The sequence below is a fragment of the Rutilus rutilus genome, assembly GCF_951802725.1.
Source record: "Rutilus rutilus genome assembly, chromosome: 3".
NCBI lineage: Eukaryota > Metazoa > Chordata > Actinopteri > Cypriniformes > Leuciscidae > Rutilus > Rutilus rutilus.
In genome coordinates this window covers 36,750,821-36,773,972 of record NC_140211.1, presented here as the reverse complement: position 1 = coordinate 36,773,972, position 23,152 = coordinate 36,750,821, and the positions used below count along the sequence as shown (strand labels likewise).

Here is a 23,152-nt window from a genome sequence, read left to right as displayed (position 1 = left end):
GACCAGACTTCTCCGGACAGTAGATGGGTGTACCAGGGTCCCACTGTTTTCTGCCAGTTCTGAGCTGATGGCACTGCTGGACATCTTCCGATTGCGAAGGGAAGTAAGCATGATGTGTCTTTCATCTGCTGCAGTAAGTTTCCTTGGCCGACCACTGCGTCTACGGTCCTCAACGTTGCCCGTTTCTTTGTGCTTCTTCAAAAGAGCTTGGACAGCACATCTGGAAACCCCTGTCTGCCTTGAAATTTCTGCCTGGGAGAAACCTTGCTTATGCAGTATAACTACCTTGTGTCTTGTAGTGATGTTACGTATGACACTGAAGCTTCGATGCACGTATCACACCATATCGGGGTGTGTATTGGTTTACTAGAGTCACGCGATCGACGACAAACGAAGCCTCACTTTCTGTCCAATCACGTGCGCGTTTCGCTTTGGGTGTCAGAAGCATAGATATCATATATAAAGGCTAGATGTCTCGTGCGCGCTGCTGGCCAATGGAGGTCGACATCCGCACGTGGCGGCCATCTTGCCACAGTGCGCTCGCTCACTGTTTAATGGTGCAAATACTTTAAAATAACCATAACTTTCTCAATTTTCTACCGATTTTCAAACGGTTTGGTTTGTTATAAACGTCAGAGATGTAGTTATGAGACTACATTCACACTGCATACATATGAAAAATTATAACATACATGTTCAAGCATTCGGAATTATAGCCACGTTAATAACGTTTGTAAGAAACCAAACCGTTTGTAAATCCGTCAATATTTCAGCGAGATATGAGGATTTGTGTGCATGTTGATCATTCACCTTAATGCACCATAGTTGCACAGAGCACTGAGACAAGATGGCCGAACGGTGATACCGGAAGTGACTGCGCCATAAGACATCTAGCGTTTATATATGATATCTATGGTCAGAAGGCTCGAACTCCAGATCGTATTTAACGAGTCATTGTCGCCTCAGTCTGGTTGATGGGTTTGTGAGGAGAGTGCTGTACTTTGAAAGTTAATCAATATATTACATTTAAATAACCAAAATTAATTTTTCACTACTTAGGCTATTATTTTTTGTACTTTGCACTTTTGGTGACTTGCAGAGACAAACATACAGAGAGCTGAAGATCCACTTGAATACTGGAGAATGCAGAAACAAGTCTACCCCCACCTATATATACATTGGCATTGCAGCTTCTGTGTACCCCGGCCTCCTCTGTACCATGTGAAAGAGTGTTCTCTAAGGCTGGGGAAGTACTGTCTAAGAGGAGAAATAGACTCAGCCCCAACACTGTGAAACAACTTTTATTTCTTAATAAAAATAATTAAAAACTTTATCACCTTTCTGTCATTCCTACAGTTACATAAGCACATTTAATAACAGATGATCCTATCAGACAATGTCCTTATTCATTATGTGTGTGTGCGTGTGTAGAGAGAGAGAGAGTAGGCCTACATTAAATCTTATTGAATCATATAAGCTTATATTATATTTTATTGTCACACTTTAATGGGAAAATGAATTTATTTAATGAACAAATCAAACACAAACATGTAAGGCTTTTATTTGTACACATAACATTGAAACTATGGAGTGTGTTGTGGTTGATTCATCTGCCAGAGCTTCTAACACAGGCTTCTGGCTGCTTTATTTTAAATAAGCACCAGATGGCGCTGTTCTCGACACTCTCGAAGCTTTGAATCTTTTCCCGGAACAGTCAGGGGAAAGCCCAAAGACAGTGGGGAAAGCCTCAGTGATTCTTGCCATGGTCTATGACTTTTGACAGTAAACTGTTTTCAGCGACCTCACCTTGTTAGCTGAGTTTGGCTGTTCCTCACCCAGTTTTATTCCTCCTACACAGCTGTTTCTGTTTCAGTTAATGATTGTGTTTCAACCTACATATTGAATTGATGATCATTAGCACCTGTTTGGTATAATTGTTTAATCATACACCTGACTATATGCCTACAGAGTCCCTGACTGTGTGCAAGTGTACCTAGAAGAATTGATGTTGTTTTGAAGGCAAAGGGTGGTCACACCAAATATGGATTTGATGTAGATTCTTCTTCTGTTCACTCACTTTGCATTTAGTTAATTGATAAATATAATCTATTAACATGTCTATTTTTGAAAACGTTCTTACTTTACAGCATTTTTTCACAACTGCCTAAAACTTTTGCACAGTACTGTATATATTTGGCTTTTTATATACTATACAATGCATCCCTGTTCATGATACAAAAGGCTACATTTATTTGATCGGAAACCAGTGAAATATCACAATTTAAAATAACTCTTTTAAATTTTATTCAGTTTTAAAATAGAATTTATTCCTGTGTTGGCAAAGCAACCACTCCAGTCTCGATCACATGATCCTTCAGAAATCATTCTAATATGCTGATTTGCTGCTCAAGAAACATTTCTGATTAATATCAGTGTTTGAAACATTTGTGCTGATTAATAATTTTGTGGAAACATTTCTTTCAGGATGTTTTGATGAATAGAAAACTGGAATCTTCTGTAACATGTCTTTTACTGTCACTTTTGATCAGTTGATTGCATTCTTGGTGAATAAAAGTATTAATATCTTTTTAAGTATTTGAATTTCTTTAAAAGAAATCTTGCTGACCTCACCTTACTGAACTTTTGAGCGTTAGTGTATGAAGTAAATTAAAATGCAATTTGACTCTTTACTGATAATAATGATCATTAGGCTTTGCGATGAAAGTATCATAGCAAAGTATATAAATACATTAATAGTCAATAGTGCAATAATACAGTAACCGACTGTTTTTTTTTTTTTTTTTTCTATGCAGCAAGAGGCTCTTGGCCATTTGGAGACATGAACTGCTGCAGCCGAACCGCAGAGCTATACGTCACAGCATCAGACCGGAAGTTAGGGTGGAACTGATGACCGCATATCCCGTTCAAATCACTAAATTTACCCTTCACTCTAAGCTTATCTATAAGCTCGACCTTAACGAATGCCTAAACCCACCCAACCACTAAACCTACTGTGAAGTATGGCTCTGTGGTTCTGCAGTTGGTTGTTATTGAATGCCAGAGATGTATAAATGGACGTGACCAGTAGATGGCGCCGACATGTCCATGAAAAAGCAGCTTTCAAAGAATCATGCACTGCTAAACAGAAGCTCAATATACATTTTACAAGAAGTTTAGAATTTGTTGACAAAACTGAAAGTAGCCTACAACTATGAAGTAAAAATGTCTTTGGAGTAGAACAAGGCAGAATATTTCCTTATAGGCTCAAAAGAAAATTTGGCCTTTTTTGTCAGGGTACAGAGTCTACTGCAAGTTGCCAGGAAGTGTGAGGACGCAACTCCTGCTCCAGAACCTAATAATAAACAGATAGGCTGGGATTAAAAATGTAACAGTCCATCCCTAATTCACTGGATTTTACATGAATTATTATTTCTCAAGGTGTAGGCCTATGTTAGAGCACACCCACTAAAATAATGATTGTTATTAGGCATCTGTGCGTATGAGAGGTTAGTGGTAGAAGAAAAGGAGGCGTTTTGGCACTAGTATTAGATTATCTTATCTCTTAAAGCATGTCACAATGTTCTTTCACACTGACAACAACAATTGCTGTTGTTCTCTTTTCACTGTTCATTGTTATCTTAACAAAATAGCTTGCAATGTATGATTGCAATGATATTATGCATGATATTATAGCCTTATAGATAACAACTTTGAAGAATGAAATGAAATGGCAGGTTTACTCATCTAGAGACTGCTGAGTCCTATATTGTAGAGGTGTCATTGTTACATGTGACAGTGACACTGAAGCTTCAAAGCGTGTATCGAGTACGCAGCGCAATTTCTCATGAAGTTCCGCACGTGATCAAAAACGATGCCTCACTTTCTTTCCAGTCACGTGAATGATTCCATTTCCTTGTCGGAATGTTCGAATACAGACCACTACTCATTACTCAGAGGGTTTATGGAAGTTCAAGTCCATTCACTAACATTATATATAGCCTATAATATTATCATATATTCTGCCTTATAAACAGTAGCCTTTAAAAACAATATAGGCTATAATAAACAAAAATAATTAGAGCACCAATCGCTTGCCTCTGATTGTCATATTATTATTATTATTACATTGAATTTATTGCAGAATTTTAATATGCTAATTTTACGATTGAACATTTGAAGTTGTCAGGCTTTTTGTGCTTCGTGGATGAAACAACGGAGCTGCGCATTCGGGTTTATGGCTGTTGTAAATTTGACCAACCACAAGATGGCGCTGTTTTCGACAGTCCTGATGCTTCGAATCTTTGCCCGGAACAATCAGAGAAAAACATAGAATCTTCGATGCTAAACGTGGGTTCCTTAATGCAGTCCAAATTTAATTTGACTCCAAACTATACTTGCCTGACATTGGCAAGCAGTAGGGACAGTTTTACCAAATCGGTTAAATGGAGGTCAGGTCAGCCTGTTTATGACGCCTCTCTGACGGCGATGATTAATTCATCCATGCAGCAGCACACACTGAGCACAGCGAGCCACACCGCAAGCCGCGTGAGTCTGAAGGGCGTTGCGGGAGATGCTTGACGTCACCAGCAGCCTGCCTCTGAGGCACGTGGAACTGTGCATGGCTCATTCACCAGCACCAGGTTTCAGTCTTGTTGTTGTGCAAAACATTTTAAAACAACAGTGTTGGGAAATCCCATTCATTGTACAGTTCATTTCTAAGAAGCGATTCAGCAATTATTTTAGCTTTCGCATGGTCCATGAAATCCACGCTCTAAAACATATATGCTGGCACAAATTGCTGTAGGTTTCATTCTGTGTGGGTTTTTTATTTGTATTAATAATAAGGGTGTTTATTATCACATGAATGCAATTTCATGTGGTCTAGTTCAGTTTGCTGCATCCACGACTAAGCTAAAAATGGTCATAAGGACCTACATACTATATTTAATGTATTTCTGGTTTGACTCTAAATCTACAGCAGTCTATTAGGAATATGTAGTCCTGCCCACAACACACTCTCGTTCTCATGTATTGCAACAACAACAGGCGCGCTGCAACGTGACAGCTGATGAACGTGAGCCGAGCGCCTTTGGCATCGGCCAATCAACGAAAGCTTCGCCGTGAATGGGTGGAGTCAACCAATGGGATTCGTGGCTTGCTGCGAGCACAGCCAATTGAATTCCTCGGTGTTTTAGACCGATTGGAAAGCACGTGTACTCGTGTGTGTCTGGAGTCGTGGGGAAACAAATCTCTAGCACACAATTGCAGCGAATGCCAGTGGACTGCAGATGTAAAAACGTCCTTTTCATGTTTCATCGATTTAATAACACCAGGAAAACATTGTAATACTTTTCGACATAGGGATATTCGTCCTCTCGTTCGGCGGAGCAGTAAGACTCAGAAGGTAAGTCCAACATTAACCATGAGCTTAACGTTAAATGTGGCATGGTTCTTCTTTTTCGATTGAACCTTTTATACTACTTTACCGATTCTGTTTACAACATTAGATTTGTCCAACAGAAGGTGCTGATTTGGGTGGAATAATGTGCAAATAGCTCTTGACCGTTCCACAATAAGCCAAAATAATGAAACTGGTTGAAATGCAAACCTCATACATTATATCATGCCATCATACTGTGTTTTACAGTCTGTTCAATCTGTCCGTGCTTTGCTTTAAGGTTAATTTACATTTTTGTTGACATTTTTGTATATGAGTAAAGTAAAACTGTGACGCATCACGCATTGACCTTCTTCACGGTCCGCTGTCTTCTGTGGCTCAGAAAATCTCTGTTAAATAAAAAATTAGAGTTGCCTTACTAAGTAAAATGATATAAAAGTGAAAAAAGTGATGCAAACTTCCTGTAGTCATGTAATCTTGATTAAAGTATCAATATGGATTATTTGTCATGTTGGTTTATTATGCCACTTCAAATTCCAATGTCATTAAGGTGCAGTAACGTTAGTTAGTCAACTATATAAAACAGTTGGATTGTGTCTGAAATGTTGAACTGTTTTCAGGACAATGTATTTTTCATAAATCTTGGGTCAGGGCAAGTTGTGCCAGTTTTGTATGTCATTAATTTATTGATTACAGCATTTTTTGGACAAACCAGCGGTTTGGTCATTTTGCACTTTATTGTCAAAATCTTTGTTGTTTCTGGGACTTTTTGATGCTTCATAATTGTTTTATTGTTTAAATTTCGTTGAAAAGCAGATAATAGGCTGTGTTGATGTTGCTGTTGGGGGGCATGTTGTCACAAAGTCCAACTTGTGGTCAATAAACTATTTTGGTTGCACTTTACAGTAAGAAAAAAAAAATCTAGCTGTTCATGTTAGTTTACAGTTCATTAACTAATGGTAACAAATTCAACATTTGATTTTAATAATATGTTAGTAAATGTTCAAATAAACATGAACTAAAATTAATAAATGCTGCACTGTAGAATTGTTCAAGTTAACTAAAGTAGTTAACTAATCAAACCTTATTGTAAAGGTTTTACCACTATTATTTTTCCTGAGCAAGAACAGACTTTAAGGTTTATGCCTAAACAGAAACTATAATTTTTGAAAATAAACCTAGAGAAATATTCACTTGAGCAGCTCGTGTGACAACTAGCCCCGCTCTCAAATCCATCATCATATGCAAAGAATGTAGTTGTGGATAAGTAGGTTAAGCATTTACAATTGAACTCTTAATACTAACAAAGCAGGGAAGCTCAATACTATTGTCTAAAAAATGAATAATCTGCTGTGTATGTTAATGTTAGTAATGATGACTGCTTTTTATTACTGTAATTGCCAGAGGAGTTCAGTCTGTTCAGGCGAATAGATACTATGCCTTTATGCCAATTAGATTGTTGTTTCACAGGCAACTGAAAGTCTGTCCTTCTGTCCGTCTTGTAATGTAATACTTGCTCGCAAACTCCTAGGGGTTCATGAAGGAACTGCTGGTGAAATTGTGATAGGAATGTCAATCCCAAAATAAATTAGATAAATTGTATACATATTTTGATTGTTTGAAAATTAAAACAAAAATACAATATATTAATATTCATTATTTATGAAAAGATTAGATAAATATGATCAGGGGGGTTTCAGCAGAAAAACAGCTGTCCTGCTTTAGAGTAATACCAAAGACTAAAGCCCTCAAAATTCATTTTAAATCTTGGAGGAAAAAAAAGAAAAAAAAAAAGATATGGTGACAGTCTCAGCTTCAAGGTGGCATCAGTCACACTAGATTTTAAACATGCAAAATTCTTTAGACCCTTCAACTAATGAGAGTGACAGGATATGATGTAATCTAGGGATTCTGTATTGAATAAATAATAAATGGTAATATTACATTCAAAATATGCAGTACTCCACTTTCTCAGGTTGTATTCTTTGTATTGGACGAAGAGGTAAATCTATGGCGTTTGGTTCCAGATTGAAAGTCGTGTTATGTGAGACTAGATGACAGTTCGGGGAAATATGTGTGATGCATCGCATGAGCAGTAGTTTTGGCTCACATTTTAGTAATATTTGAGTCTGTTACTGGATAGTTTTTTCTTTCTGTTTCTCTTTAAATTAAAAGTGATGTCGAATAATTTCCTTCTGTTCCAGTTTATTGTGCAGTGACAACTATGTCGTTTTCCCCAAAAGTTATATTGTAATTTGAGTGTATCAGTATTGTTTTGAGCACCTCAACATTACCTGCTCGAGTGGTCAGTCAAAGCACCCGACATCCCACATGAAATCATATGCTTGTGACCTCGTTCCCAGGCTTTGGATAACTCGGGTCGCACATTTTTCCAGAGCTGCTCGCTCTGTGAACTGTGTGCCATTTTTTTTTTAATCGTGTTTACCTTTAAAATGACATCATGGGGGTTCTCTGTGCCAAAGCAAAATATTCAACTAAATTTGAATATGTAATCTTTATTGAATATGATCTTTGTTGTTGTTGTTGTTGTTGTTGTTTTCATTATCAGTCAAACATAAATAGTTGAATACAAAGCCGCAAAAATAGTCAAAGTGCAAGTTGACTTATTGAACTGTTGTTTAAAATCGTTATTATTCCGGAAGCAGTTTTTTCCGGAAAGCACTGTCGAGCAAGTGGTACTCACTGCAGAGTCAAATGACGACCAGCTCCTCCTCTCTGGAGCTCCAATGGGGTGGGATTTAGTCCAGCTCCTCCTCTCTGGAGCTCCAATGGGGTGGGATTTAGTCCAGCTCCTTCTTTCTGGAGTTCTAAAGGGGTGGAGGGACAGAGTTGTGGATATGGTAGGGTTTGGACATTCTAGCTCCACCCATTAGGGCCAGATTTCATTCGTATGTCGCTCCTCCCCGCTGGAGCTGTCGAGTGGAGCGTGCAGCCGTGCACGAGTCACTGGGACAGGCAGTGCGCGCGCAGACACACAGTGGAGCACTCACGACTGTAATGGAAGCGAGATGCTGCAGTGTTTGTCTCAGTGTCAGTAGAAAGTACTGAAGGAATAGAGGGTGAACTGTTAGTATATCCGTTGGATTGAGAGCGTCTGATTAAAATGTTGCCAGTCTCTCCAACACTTTCATTTGTGCACGTCTGCATTCAGCCCAGCGGAAGTTTGTTCATGCGCAGAACAAAAAATATGACGCATCGTGTTTTGAAGATTGGGCGCATTACGTTTGTAATGCGATGTTTATCGGTCAGGTTTTTTTTTTAGTCTGTTTTTCGATTAAGTTGTAAGTGTATGATCAGGAACCTGGATCCATGTGAGCCAACAGCTCTCATTATGTAATACTTAGCTATATATATATAAAAAAAATATATATATATATTTTTTGACAAACTCTTGCTCTCCGTTATTTTCTGTTAGACATTTACTGTAAATCAACGAAAACATTCTTAACTGTTTGTTTTATAAATGCTCTTTATGTAGGACTATTTTTCTAACATCTCCAGCCTCCATTACACATATAATTGTAAGACGCAGAAGAGAGAATTTGATAATGCTTTGTGGTTTAAGATCTAGTTGGACATCCACTTGGTGGTTCGTTTTATAGTTTATATTCGTGATGCAGCTTTTTGTTTCTTTGCAGAACATGGGCAACAAGTATAAACAGGTTCAGAATAGGCTAGGTGTCGTAAGTGCGTATGCATGTGCAGGAGAACACCCACACAAGCAAATTAATTCCAAACAAACAGCCCTGATCTGGCCCAGAAAAAAGAAACACATGGTCTGTCTTAAGAAAAGCAGCATCTGTGGCCATTTGACATCTGTGAAGATAAGTTTGTTTTCTTGGTCTATGTGGATATGGCATCTTGATGTGATTATTGCGTCCATTGTTCACTGTATGTAGAAGTTACTTAAAAAATACAATTTTAACAGGACACATTTCTCTTAAAATATAGATCAGTTTTAAAAACAGATTGTGCGCTTAGTACTTTCAGAAACGGCCGTTTCACTTTCTCCATTCAGCTGCCTCATGATTTGAACATTTGACATTCTCTTAATGCTTGGATTAAATGCAAGGCATTTGCATTTAAACACCTTTAGCCTTGTTGTTCTCTTTGTAATGACGTGGGCTGAAAGGTTCATGCTGATCAAAGCTGTTCAACTGCTCTTAATCCATGCCTGGTAAACCATTTAAATTAAGTGAATTATAAATACTTCAGTAACAGTTTCTTATGCGTCAAAGAATCTCTTAAGAAAAGTATGTCCATAAATTCTAACAAAGAATTGATCAAAGAAATGACATTTGATTCCCCTTTGGAAACAACTGAATAGAGATCTCATAATATTAGATATTAATAAACAGGGCTTTGGTAGTTTTGAAGTCAGCCAAATAAAAGCAAATGGGTAGCTAGTTTACTGTATAAATAAAATCTTCAAACTGGGATATATTTGAGCTTCATAGTCATACAAAGTACAGTATTTCCTAACATTACTACTTTTAGTGCCACCGGCTACTTTTCATTGTCTATTTATACTTTACCACACAGTTAATGTGCCTTAGAATAACTGATTGGCTTAGAATTAGTTTCTAGCTACATGCTCAATTTTTAGTGTCAATTCCCTTGCTTGCTATTTGCAGTAAATATAGAATGTGTACGTCTGAACTCAGTAGCTCCCGAAATGGAATCAGAACATTAGAGGGATGGTGACGGTAACAATCCCAGAGAGGAAGCACAAAAGACTCGCTTGCGTAGTTGAAGGTGGAGAGTGGATGTGTGGATCTAGAAAGTAGTTTTGGTTACCAAGGAGACCAGAAAAGGTTTCTGTAGTGGCCAACAGGGAAGATGAAATATCTGGGTTCTCATGTGCAGCAAAATAGCTGATAGCTAATTTACCTGGTTGAAAAACAAAAACACCCCTGAGTAGCACTTCCTGTTAAAAGACCAGGCTGTTCACCAATGATATGATTTATTAGCTATAAATGGGGCTGCCTAATTGTAGATGACTAACCAGCTCAGTATATCTCTTTGTCCAAATGTTTCAGACTGACGCACACTTACCTTTTCTTCTTTGCTCCTTTTTTTGGCAGTTGTCTTCCGAGAAGAGATAAAGTGACACAGAGGGTAAAGAGAAGAAGACTGACCGAATGGACAAAACCCATTTCCCAGCGGCTTTTTTTTGCACTTTCTCTCGCATTGTCACACTCCATCTGGCTCTGTGGTAGCAGCCAAGTCTGTTTCGTAACAACCAGTCCTGTCTGTTTTTCTGAGATGAGCAACGTTGGATATACCATGATTCTTGTTTGCGGGACAAATCTGTGAAGAATATTTGCATCAAAATGATTTCCCACTGTAGTTCAAGCAGTCCAACATAGTGAACTTTTTTTTAAAACTCTTTAATCTATTATCAGGTGAATCTCATCACCTTGGCAATTGCCTATTCGTCCAGTTTTATTATGAGCGATGATAACTCCGACTCCGCGCCCAGCAATGATTCAGCTAGAGGAGCAAGAGTCGAGAAAAAGGCAGGGCTTGTAAACAGATCCTGCAGCATGAGCGAGAGCTCTCCCTCGTCGAATCCAGTGAATAGCGAGACAGGATCATCTTCGGGAGGGGTATCTGATGCCAAGAGATCCCCGGGTGGCACCCATGGGACAAATTCCGATGATACGGATGGACTATCAAGTGGAAATGACTCTGGGGAGAGGGAAAGTGAAGGAGGGATGGAGAGAGGGAGCGGATCCAGAGGGAGACAGTCAAACCGAAGTTATCAGAGTTCCTCCAGTCAGAACGGAAAAGACTCGGCCATGTGTCTGGAGACTACGGAGAGCAACAAGAGGTGAGAGAGAGAGAAAATCTTTCCCATTGATTTTCAAAGTCTTCTAAAGACATACGATAGCTTTGTGTGATGAATTGCCTGAAATTTAAGTTATTTATTGACTAATAATCTCTCCTATGCTGCAATTCTCAAATCAAATATGGCATCTAAGGATTGATGATATTAATGTCCATTCTCTGAAATCAATACGTTTTGGGTTGTTCATCACATAGAGATAGCACTATAGCAATCACTTTTCTTATACATTTATGAGGCTTTTTGTTGTTGTTATTTTCGGAACATGACGTCCCCTTGTCTGCAAAAATGTCTACTTTTGAGTTCCACCTAAAAAAAAATCTGTAAACTGCTTTGACCAACATCTGAATTCTAAATGCGACTCTTGTTTTTGATCTCTGCTCCCTCAGCTCAAACTCTCACAGCCCTTCTCCACCCAGCAGCTCTCTGGCTTACAGCCTGCTGAGCGCCAGCTCCGAACAGGACCCGCCGTCCACCAGCGGCTGCAGCAGCGATCAGTCCGCTCGTGTCCAGACACAGAAAGAGCTGATGAGAGCCCTGAATGAGCTGAAGATCCGTCTGCCACCGGAGAGGAAGATGAAGGGACGCTCCAGCACCCTTAATGCCCTCAAATACGCCCTCAGCTGTGTCAGACAAGTCAGAGGTGAGCGGGAATTTCACATGTAGGTTTCTATGTCTTGCAGGAAAGGCAACCGGCTGAAATGAGCCCAGTATAGTAACATTGGCTCAACCAATGGCACGAGTTTTGTTTGGGACTCTCTTTGTCTAAACGATGGAAGATGAGGGACATGTTTAGGCAAAGCGTTTAAAAATGATCACTATATTTTGCAGTTCTGTTTGGTGCCACTAGAAGCACAGGATTTACACACTTCAACTTCAGTGGTAATATAATTTGCACATCCAGTGATATATGTGTTAATTTAAAGTTTTTCTTTTTTTTGCTTTGAATCTTGCAGCCAACCAGGAGTATTATCACCAGTGGAATGTTGAGGAGTGTCATGGCTGTAGTCTCGACCTCTCCACCTTCACTGTCGATGAACTGGACAATATTACCTCTGAATTCACGCTCAAAAATACAGTACGTTGACTTGCACACGAACCCATTTCTTTCTCCTGTAGTAACACCGTATTTGAATATTGTTGTATGAAAAGTAGTGTTTATCTCTTCACCAAATTAGCTGACAAGTGCTTGTTGACGTATGGCTTTTTATTTCCGCCAACAGCTATGAAGAAAAGATGCTAATAATTTTTACCCTTTTTTTTTTTCTGTTGTGCAGGACACATTTTCCATGGCGGTGTCTTTCCTGTCAGGGAAGGTTGTGTACATCTCACCGCAGGGCTCATCTCTTCTGCGCAGTAAGCCAGAGAAGCTGCACGGGGTTTTGTTTTCAGAGTTGCTCGCCCCCCAAGATGTGAGCACCTTCTACAGCAACACCGCACCCTGCAGGCTGCCATCATGGGCCTCCTGCATCGGCTCTGGTATGTTTGTGTTAGGGCAGGTTACACTAACATTTGACTACCAGAAAGTGTCACAGTGCTTTTGATCTTAAAGGGATAGTTCACCCAAAAATGGACATTCTATCATCATTTGCTCACCCTCATGACATTTCAAACCCAAGACTTTCACTCCGATATATGCCGATATCATTTGTGCTGTTGTACTGTAGGTTATCTATTGGAAAAGGACTACCGAGATCAGTTATGGTCACGCTATACAAATGAAGTTTAAGGCAATAAACAGTTCTCTCTTTCCCTTTCTTTGACTGTAGTCTCTCCACCAGCTGACTGCACCCAAGAGAAGTCCATGTTTTGTCGCATCAGTGGAGACGTCTCATCCAGTGGAGATGTGAAGTACTACCCGTTCAGACTGACCCCCTACCTGCTCACGCTCCGAGACTCTGACATGGCTTACCCTCAACCCTGTTGTCTGCTCATCGCAGAGAGAGTGCACTCGGGATATGAGGGTATGTTTTTTTTGTTTAAAACGCATCAGTTCTTCACCACGTTTTGAAAGAACTTGATTGAAAAATAAACTCGCTCTCTCTCATTCCCTCTTTCAGCCCCTCGCATTCCTCCGGATAAGAGGATATTCACTACCAGTCACACCCCCAGCTGTCTCTTTCAGGAGGTGGATGAGCGGGCAGTTCCTCTGTTAGGGTACCTGCCTCAGGACCTGGTTGGAACCCCAGTCCTGCTGTACCTCCATCCAGAGGACAGGCCCATTATGGTGGCCATCCATAAGAAGAGTGAGTCACTCTCCCTTCCTCTCTCTAACCTCTCTCCATTTCTTTTCTTTAATGAGAGCGGTAAGGCACAACTTTCATTTTCTCTCTCAGTTCTCCAGTTTGCAGGGCAGCCGTTTGAACACTCACCCTTGCGGATGTGTGCACGTAACGGAGAGTATCTGACCATAGACACCTCTTGGTCCTCCTTTATTAACCCCTGGAGCAGGAAAGTGGCCTTCATTGTTGGACGCCACAAAGTCAGAACGTAAGTATTCATGGATATGAGTTCACACAAGGCCCCAAATTAACAGTTAGAAACCCTTGCTATTTTATTTTTTATCGTGACGTCAGTGAATCAAATCAGACTTTGTGATAAGTGATCTTTTTATCTTATATTTATGAACACTACCGTTCACATTATATATTATATATTTTTCCATCTGTGCACACTTCTAGACGTGCACAGCCCAAACACACAGACATACACACATCCCATGCCTCCCACACACACCAGTATGTAATATGTGCACAGTCAGTCACACTCATCAGCACATGCTCTGTCATGTGGACACAGACAGATTTTTCATGAGCTCAATATGTCCCAAGTACCATTTCTTTTCTCCCAGCATGCAGAGACTCACAGTGCTTCAAGCTGCTACACACACATACATGTACACATGTACAACTGTAGCCTTTTGGAGAAAGGATTCAAACTAACAAACATTGTATTTCTTTACTGTACGATGTACACCCACACACTTACCTCTTGATTCTTTCTGTCCAGCTCTCCACTGAATGAGGATGTCTTTACGCCGCCGAGGGGTCAGGAGGAGCGGACCCTGTCCCCAGACATCCCTCAGCTCAGTGAGCAGATCCACAGGCTCCTGGTGCAGCCCGTCCACAACGGCAGCTCTCAGGGCTACGGCAGCCTGGCCAGCAACGGATCCCACGAGCACCAGCCCAGTGCCACCTCCTCATCAGAAAGCAGTGGGCCGGGTCTGGAGGACCCCTCGCAGTTCCACAAACCAGTAAGTGTTTAGAGAGACAAGCCTTAAAACCGTATGTGGCCTAAAACGAAGACTGCGCATGAATTAGAAGCAGTAACAGGCAGTCATATAGCTTTACTTCTTATTGTAACTGTTTTTATCAATTAAAGGAAGATAGCAAATGTTTAAATGAAATGAACTGCATTTTTAAACAGATGACCTTCCAGCAAATCTGCAAAGATGTTCACATGGTGAAGACCAGCGGACAACAAGTCTTCATTGAATCCCGCAACCGACCTCCTCCTAAAAAACTCGCCACCGCAGGTAAACAAACACATAAAGTTTATTTTGAAGCCATAGTTTCATTCATAGTTTCATTTCTTTTCTTTTTTTGAAGATTGTTTGTCTAAAGCTGTTCTCTGTGTCTGGCAAACAGGTGCTCTGAAAGCAGTTGAAGCGGCACAGCCGGGGAGCAGTCTCTGTCCTAGTGCTGCTCCACCCTCCCTGATCGTCCCGAAAGAGCCACCCTCCACCTACTCTTATCAGCAAATCAACTGCTTGGACAGCATCATAAGGTTTGTTTTTCAGATCATTAAAAGCACTGACTTTATCACACATTATCACTGAATATGTGTTATTAATTGCAGACTAATCAATCATATTATTGTTTAGAGAGCATCTCTTGTGACATATCTGCATGTAAATATAGGCATTGTGATAGTAATCCAGTGGCAGGTCCTGGACTCAGCGTTTTGTTTGGTTCATCAGGTATCTGGACAGCTGTAACATCCCGAACACGGTGAAGAGGAAGTGTGGCTCCTCTTCCTGCACTGCCTCCTCCACATCTGATGATGACAAACAGCAGGCCGCTCCACGCAATGCTAAAGGTGGGTACCGCAATGATAAACTAATTCAGAACAGTACTAATTATATGTGTTTCAGTGGTAGTTACATGTCTTAGTTGTATGCAGTATATTGTGCAACACCTCTACCATTCAAAATTGACTGTTACCACAGCAAAACTGAAATGCCAGTTTTGAGCAAACTTATTTTATTTAAAGGTTTGCATAAATATTAACAGGTTAAATGGGAACAATGGCATGTATATACACACTGAGTGTTTGCCATGTTTTTTTTTGTTGAGCTTGTAAGCATTCGGCAAACTAATGAACGCTACCATGGTGATGGTTTGACTCATGAATGTTTATTATGTAATGTATCATTTGGCCAGTAGGCCTCATTTATTATATTGAATGGAAAACTTTACAAAATAATATTCATGAGCTAGGCCTTCTCCATAGCTTGACTGGATTCATAAATCCACCATAATCCAAACAAATTTATTTTCTAATTCTGATTCAATAAAAAACTTTACGTGCAGTTAATATACTGTACATCAGAGATGATTATGCAAAATGGTAGTGTTTGCATTAGCATACCACTAAATGTGCGTGACATTTTTAATTATACACTACTGGTCAAAAGTTTGGTTAGTAAGATTTTCTTTTTTATGAATTAATTGTTTCTTTGAACTTTCTATTCATTAAAGAATCCAGACTTTTTGTTTATATAATTAAAATATTAATCAGCACAACTGTTTTCAACATTGATAATAATAAGAAATGTTTCTTGAGCAGAAAATCAGCATATTAGAATGATTTCTGAAGGATCATGTGACACTGAAGACTGGAGTAATGATGCTGAAAATTCAGCTTGGCCATCATAGGAATAAATTACATTTTAAAATATATTAAAATAAGATTTTTTAAATTGTAATAACATTTCACAATATTATTGAGTTTCTCATTATTTTGAGTATAAGACACTTCTTTCAGAAACAGACCCCAAACTTTTGAACAGTGGTGTATATAGCTTAAGATATGCTGTGTATTAACAGATACTTTAACCTGCAGGTCCATCTGTGTCTCTGGTAAAGGAGAGTGCATTGTTACCCCCACTGGCCATGCACAATAAAGCGGAAAGTGTTGCGTCTGTCACCTCCCAGTGTAGTTTCAGCAGCACCATCGTCCATGTGGGAGACAAAAAACCTCCCGAGTCAGGTGGGCAAATGTCAAGTCAAGTCAAGTCAAGTGATCTTTATTTATTTAGCACTTAATACAATACAGATTGTTTCAAAGCAGCTTTACAGTGATAACCGGGAAAATAATGATCATTGATGCAAACAGAATTCAATATTGCTGTAAAGCAGGTCTAAAAAGAAAATAGTGTCATTGTTCAGCTGAGGACAGTACAGTGTTGATTCAGTTCAGTTCAATAACTGTGTAAAGATCATCAAATATGAAACGAGTTCAATATAGCTCAGAGCAGCTCTGCAGGAAAGAGTGATGTCAACATCCAGCTCAGTTCAGTTTTCATCCAATAGGGTCAGTGCAGTCAAAATAGGGGTGTGCGATATCGAACGATTCAAATGTTTCATGATCTGCCTTTGGAGAGAGATCTTATTATCGTGCAACAGTGCATTCTGTCAGTCGCAGTTCTGGTGCCGCCGTCCCAACATAATGTTCAACGCATATGTATATTCACATGTTTAGCAGTGGGTTTACAGTATATACCGGTAGATACGGTTATGCTCACGTGACATTGCAGTTCTTTGCCGTCACAAAAGTTTATTTTCATGCGTTTTAAAGCCAGTCACACAGCGCGTAAGTACCAAACTAAGTTCTCTTTCACGTATTATTGTGCTTAAACTATCAAATACAAACAAAGTTTACATAATTTATATCTAAAGTGAAAAACAGTTTGGATGCGTGACAGTATATTAGATCTGTGCATTCAGTCCTAAAGTGACAGCAGCCTAATTTACCTAATTTGTTTTTTTTATTCAATTTCTTACTTTAATGCTACTGTTAAATGCACCTACTGTAGCTGAAAATATTAAAGCGCTGTTTCTATTTCATTTGTATCTTATGTTGTATTTGTCCTATCATTTGTAATTTGCATCTTTCATAACAAAGTTAAAAATACGAATACAATTTTGGTCGTATCGCCCGCCGCTACTTTGGCCTAAATGGTCTGTCATTCTTTTTTCTGCCGTTACTTTGTAAGGCTACATTTTTAAAATGGGGAAATTAGTTTGGCTGTACTGCTAATTAACTTGCAAAACAGTCTTAAAAACCAAAATGAACACAAAAAATCGTAAGATCGTGGATCGTGATCCTGTCTGAAAAAAAATCGTGATATAATATTTTGCCATATCGCCCACCCCCAAGTCAAATCATTAATATTGCTGAATATTAAGTGTCCCTAACTAAGCAAGCCAAAGGTGACAGAATGAAGAAGAGAAAAAAACATGCTCAGTCGGGGGGCAATTGGATTGGAGTTGAAGCTGGCCTTAGGCTCTGTGCAAAGGACTTAGGTTCTTGTGGTCTTTACTAAGGATCTGTGCCGTTGGCTGTCGAGCCGACGAGGTATTCACAGGGAATCGGTCTCTAGGGCCTGTCTAGTTGTCATTTTCTCCGTTGACATTCAGGGCTGAGTTGTGGTCATCTCTAGGTGCAGGTCTACCATGTGGTCTGGATACGGACCGGATCCGGCTGACTATGGAATAGGAATGAGACAAACAGACCAATATTAGCATAGATGCCATTCCTCTTACAGTGCAACTAGTACATTGGATGTTATAGGAAGTGTTCCTGGTTTTGGTTGGCCGAATTTATGCAGCCTAACAATCCTGTAACAGATTTGAATTATAGAAATGTGATAGTGTGTAATGTGTATGTCAGGTTAAAAGGGTTGGGTCTTTTATCTAGATTTAAACTGACAGTGTGTCTGCCTCCCAAACAACGCTAGGAAGACTGTTGCAGAGTTTGGATACTAAATAGGAAAAGGATCTACCACTCGCAGTCTATTTTGATATTCTAGGTATTACCAACTGGCCAGAATTTTGAGACAGCAGTGCATGTGAAGGACTATAAAGCGATAGGAGCTCACTCAAGTACTGAGGAGCTAAACTATTTAGGGCTTTGTAAGTGTTTATAGTTTGTCTGTAACAAAAAGTAATCATAGTGTCAAATGTCAGAATACATGAAAGAAATTCAGTTTTTAATTGTTGTATCTTATTTTGTCATACACGTCTCTTTTTTTTTTTTTTTCTTGTGGTTGTTCCTTGAAACCGAGTTTCTTTATAGTATCCACACTTCACGTTTTTCTGTTTTTTTCCTCATTACCACAGATATCGTAATGGAGGAAGCCCCTTCCACTCCAAATGCTGCTGCTGCCACTCAACCACAAGCCCCTCCCACAGCCACGCCCTCTCTGACCCCTAGCCCTGCTCCTGATAGGGATGCAGGAAGAAGAGGAGGTCTAGGAGGAGCAGGAGGAGGAGAAAGGTTGGGTCTCACGAAAGAAGTCCTGTCGGCTCACACACAGCAAGAGGAGCATAACTTCATGTACCGCTTCAGAGACTTGAGCGAACTCAGAGTGTTTGACCCAGCCTCAGCTTTGCGCCAGCGAGCGACCGCACCCTTAGCAAGAGGTGAGGACATGCATAATATAAAACACAAAAGCACAGAATTATTCTTCATTTATTACATGGCTCTCTGAAATGCTTGATTCTGATTGGTCAGTCGTGACACTCTGAAGTCAGTTATTCCGTCTTATTTACTTCTGTGGCAAGTAGCCAAGTAGGATAATGTTCATACGTACATCTAATGTTCAACTGGCTGGATATACATTACCCCTTATCTTATTTTCTTGATTTTTAGGAGTGCGCAGCTCTCGGGATTACCCAGCAGCGGGTAGCACTGGGCGTAGACGCGGTCGAGGAGGCAAAAGACTGAAGCACCAGGAATCTTCAGAGCACACGAGGTCTCGTAGCCCAGCCGGCCAAACAAGAGGCCTCCGTCCTGGGGTTCCAGCTTTGGACAGGCCCTCTAATTCCTCCATACCCATGGGACCTGTAGCCAGTTCCTCTTCCTGGCCCACCTCAGGGTCACAAGCCAGCGTTCACTCTGTCCCGTACCCACCCGGCGTCCTTCCGTTATTTCCTGTCTATCCCCCCTTCTCCCATCCCGTCACAGACCCCAGCATACAGGCGGGGCTACGCTTCCCCCTTCAGAACTCGCAGATGCAGATGCAGATGCAGATGGCGGGGGCTCCTATGGTGCCCCCGATGATGGCGTTGGTATTACCCAACTACATGTTTCCTCAGCCCAGCATGGGCATTCCTCAGCCCTTCTACAGCCCAAACCCGGCTTTCCCTTTCCCCGCTGCCAACATGACATCCCCCGCTCCTTGTCAGATTCCGACTCCAGTCCCACGCGCCCTCTCTCGCTCCAGCACCCCTCATTCCATCAGCCAAAGAGAGGCCTGCGCTGAGAGAGAAGGAGCAGAGTCTCCGCTCTTTCAGTCCAGATGCTCCTCACCCTTAAATCTGCTGCAGCTGGAGGAGTCGCCAAGCAACCGGTTTGAGGTAGCATCAGCTTTGGCGTCGGTGCAACAGACCACATCTCCTATGGTGGGACAGGGAGGTGGAGCAGGAGGACAGAACTCCTCTAATCAGAGAGGTTCAGCGTTGGATTCAAAAGAAAATGAAAATGTAAGAAAATGCAACAGATAGCATGCTTTTCAGTGGTCAATGCCAATACCGTTTTTAATTTTTCAATCTACTTTTTTGATTTTGATCTGTATTTCTTGAATTGAATTGTAAATTATTGTCCTTTGCAGGGTGAACAAAATGATTCCAATCAAGACGCCATGTCCACCTCCAGTGATCTGCTGGACCTGCTGTTACAGGAGGACTCTCGCTCAGGCACTGGCTCAGCCGCCTCAGGCTCTGGGTCATCAGGCACAGGCTCCTCTGGGTCCGGCTCAGGGTCCTCTGGATCAGGGTCCAATGGCTGCAGCTCTTCTGGAAGTGGAACTAGTGAGTGCTTGATAATATCTTCAATTTCGATGTAAATGGATAAATCAGTTTAGGCATTATGGATAAGAGTGTCTGAATGTCATTCAGCACAGCAGTTTTTACTTGAGTTAAATAACTTCTCTTTTGTGCTGACTTAACAGGAAGCAGTCAGAGCAGCAATACAAGCAAGTACTTTGGTAGTGTGGACTCATCCGAAAACAGCCATTCCCGCAAGCAGACAGCAGAGGGGGATGGAGAGGCACAGTTCATCAAATGTGTCCTACAAGATCCCATCTGGCTCCTCATGGCCAACACGGATGAAAAGACTATGATGACCTACCAGCTGCCCATCCGGTAAACTATAAAATACTTAGTAGTTTTCAGTACATCACTAGGGTTGGGAATTGAGAGCCGGATTAGTTACATTTAAAAATATTTTAAATGGAACATTTGATGATTTTTTTTTTTTTATGCTTTTTTTTTTTTTTTCAGTTTTGTTACATATAGCATATAGCATGCCTTACAAATTCTACATTCATTCTTTTGCAAAAATTACAAAAAATAATCATTAAAGATTAACTGTAGTTAAATCATATCCAGAATTCGATTCCCATCCCTATACAACACAATTACTGATTTGTGATTACATCAAACATACATTTTGACGCACCTCATTATGACCGCCCACGCTACCACCCCGTAAACACGCATTACTATTACTGCAACACCCACTGTAAAAGGCTGATACAACCAGTAAATGACCCAGTAAATATGTTTCGCAACAGAGACAGAGATTCGGTGTTGAAAGCGGACCGTGCGTCTCTGAGAGCCATGCAGAAACAGCAGCCTCGCTTCACTGAAGAGCAGAAGAGCGAATTGAGTCAAGTTCACCCTTGGATCCGCACTGGGCGCCTGCCTCGTGCTCTCAACATTTCTGTGAGTTCAAATCTCTCAGACAATAGCGGCCACCCAATACACCACTAAACGCTGAGTCTTGATTGTTTTATTTACTATGCTCTGTGTTTCTCAGGCATGTGTGGGCTGCAAGTCCTCTCCTTCGGTCCCCTCTGCGACCCCCTTCGATGTGGAGATCCACGAAATGGAGTTCTGCAGTGTTTTAGAGTGCAGTGCTGAGAAACACACCCAAGCGGACACGGCCATGGAGAAGAGCGAGGCTGAGGGAGAAGAGGAGTCATGCAAAGACCAGGAGGTTGAGAATGATGGGACTATTATGACGTCACAAATCAACGACCAAGAAATGATGATAGAAGAACAAGGAGTAACCTCACAGATCGAGGAGGACACGGGTGCCTCACTTTCACAGATGACACACTAAAGACACTGAGCCAGTGCAATACTGATGACATCGTTTGTGTACTCATTAAATTATACAGTTTTATTTATTTCTATCAAGAAATGCTAATTAGCCAGGAAGGCTGACAGATGATGAATGTAAAGCAGAATTGCTTTGACGAAAGACTGTGATATCTCAAATTAAGGATATTTTGGTTATGCAAAGAGGTTATGATCTGTTAGCGGTCACGATTTGGCAGGAAGTAAGGGATACTTGGCTTTAGACCACTCTGGATTTGACCTCAAGACACTACCTGTTTAATTCCAGTTCTAGTGACCTGCAAGAACCCATTTTGTGGCATGTTAAACAACTATTTCAAATGTTGTCAAATGGGTTAACGGACGTTCAGACAAAGGATGATGACTATAATGATATAACGGTTTAATAATCGAATTCTTTCCAGATGATGAACGACTTATTATAAACAGTATGTTATTGTCCGTTGATGTGGACTATTCATATTTGTATGGTTATCATCCTCGGTGTGAACGGGTCTTTAAACTCTGGTGTTAAGTTGATTTAGGTGTGTTTTTAGACAGGAGAACAGATTCACTGCCTTTGAGGACGGTCTAACTGTTTCTCACCTCGTGAATTTTTCCATTTCCCAAACGTTACGGAAATGTTATTGCAATTTTTTTACAGGTGTATATACAGAGTAGGATTTTTCGACCAAATTTACAGTTTTTATTTTGATCATTCTGTATATTTTTTTATACATTATTGGTGCAAAGTTGTCAATGTTAAAGCTTGGAGGAATTGTGTGAAATGTATTGCGACTTGGTCTGTTACAGTTCATCTTCACCACTACTTCAGATTTAGATGTCACTACAGTAATCATGGCGACTGTGAACTTTTCAAGGAGCATTTGTAGCTCAAGGCATCATCTTGTAAAGTAGCACTTAGCAAAGGGAAGCTTCAGGGGTCACGGCCAGAAAAAGCTGCCACACGTTGCTGGGTCGAAAGAGCGGAGGCTTTTAATGGAAATATATTTGAACTGTACCATCAAAGAGGAATGAGTTTTAAAGGGATAGTTTTCCACAGAAGAGAGCAAGTCATAAAGGTTTAAAACAACATGAGGGTGATTCATTGATGACAGAATTTGATGTTTTTGGATAAACTGTCCCTGTAAGGTATGAATGATACTGTGTTGGCAATCAGTCGGATGAATTCTGTTTTACCTTTACCAGTCCGTTTCAGTCATGTGCTATTTGAACTTCCAGTTGTCTTGGAACAGTTTGTAAGTATTTTGTGTATTTCTTTATATATGAAAATAAAAAAGAATATGGTTCTCACTTTTGTGGTCTGCAGAACTCCATGAATTACAAGAATATACAATGATTGAAAAGCACACTGTATGCTTTGGACAAGGAAGAGGGAATTAAAATAAGCAGTTTTCATACCAAACCACAGGCTTTTAGTAGACAAGAATATCCACGGAGCAAACAAATACACACATG

At 40.4% G+C, this 23,152-nt stretch overlaps 1 protein-coding gene across 1 annotated transcript; it reads left to right on the top strand.

Annotated features, from left to right (window-relative positions):
* Positions 1-5,225: 5,225 nt before the first annotated feature.
* Positions 5,226-22,987, top strand: per1b (period circadian clock 1b). The gene is made up of 19 exons (XM_084403828.1): positions 5,226-5,404; positions 10,504-11,252; positions 11,657-11,910; positions 12,224-12,345; positions 12,545-12,746; positions 13,037-13,231; positions 13,328-13,513; positions 13,604-13,757; positions 14,277-14,520; positions 14,694-14,802; positions 14,915-15,053; positions 15,247-15,365; positions 16,392-16,538; positions 18,671-18,973; positions 19,203-20,035; positions 20,164-20,362; positions 20,503-20,695; positions 21,127-21,277; positions 21,372-22,987. Exons 2-19 carry the CDS (start codon positions 10,870-10,872, stop codon positions 21,675-21,677), a joined length of 4,239 nt encoding a protein of 1,412 aa, XP_084259954.1. The 5' UTR covers positions 5,226-5,404; positions 10,504-10,869; the 3' UTR covers positions 21,678-22,987.
* Positions 22,988-23,152: the final 165 nt, after the last annotated feature.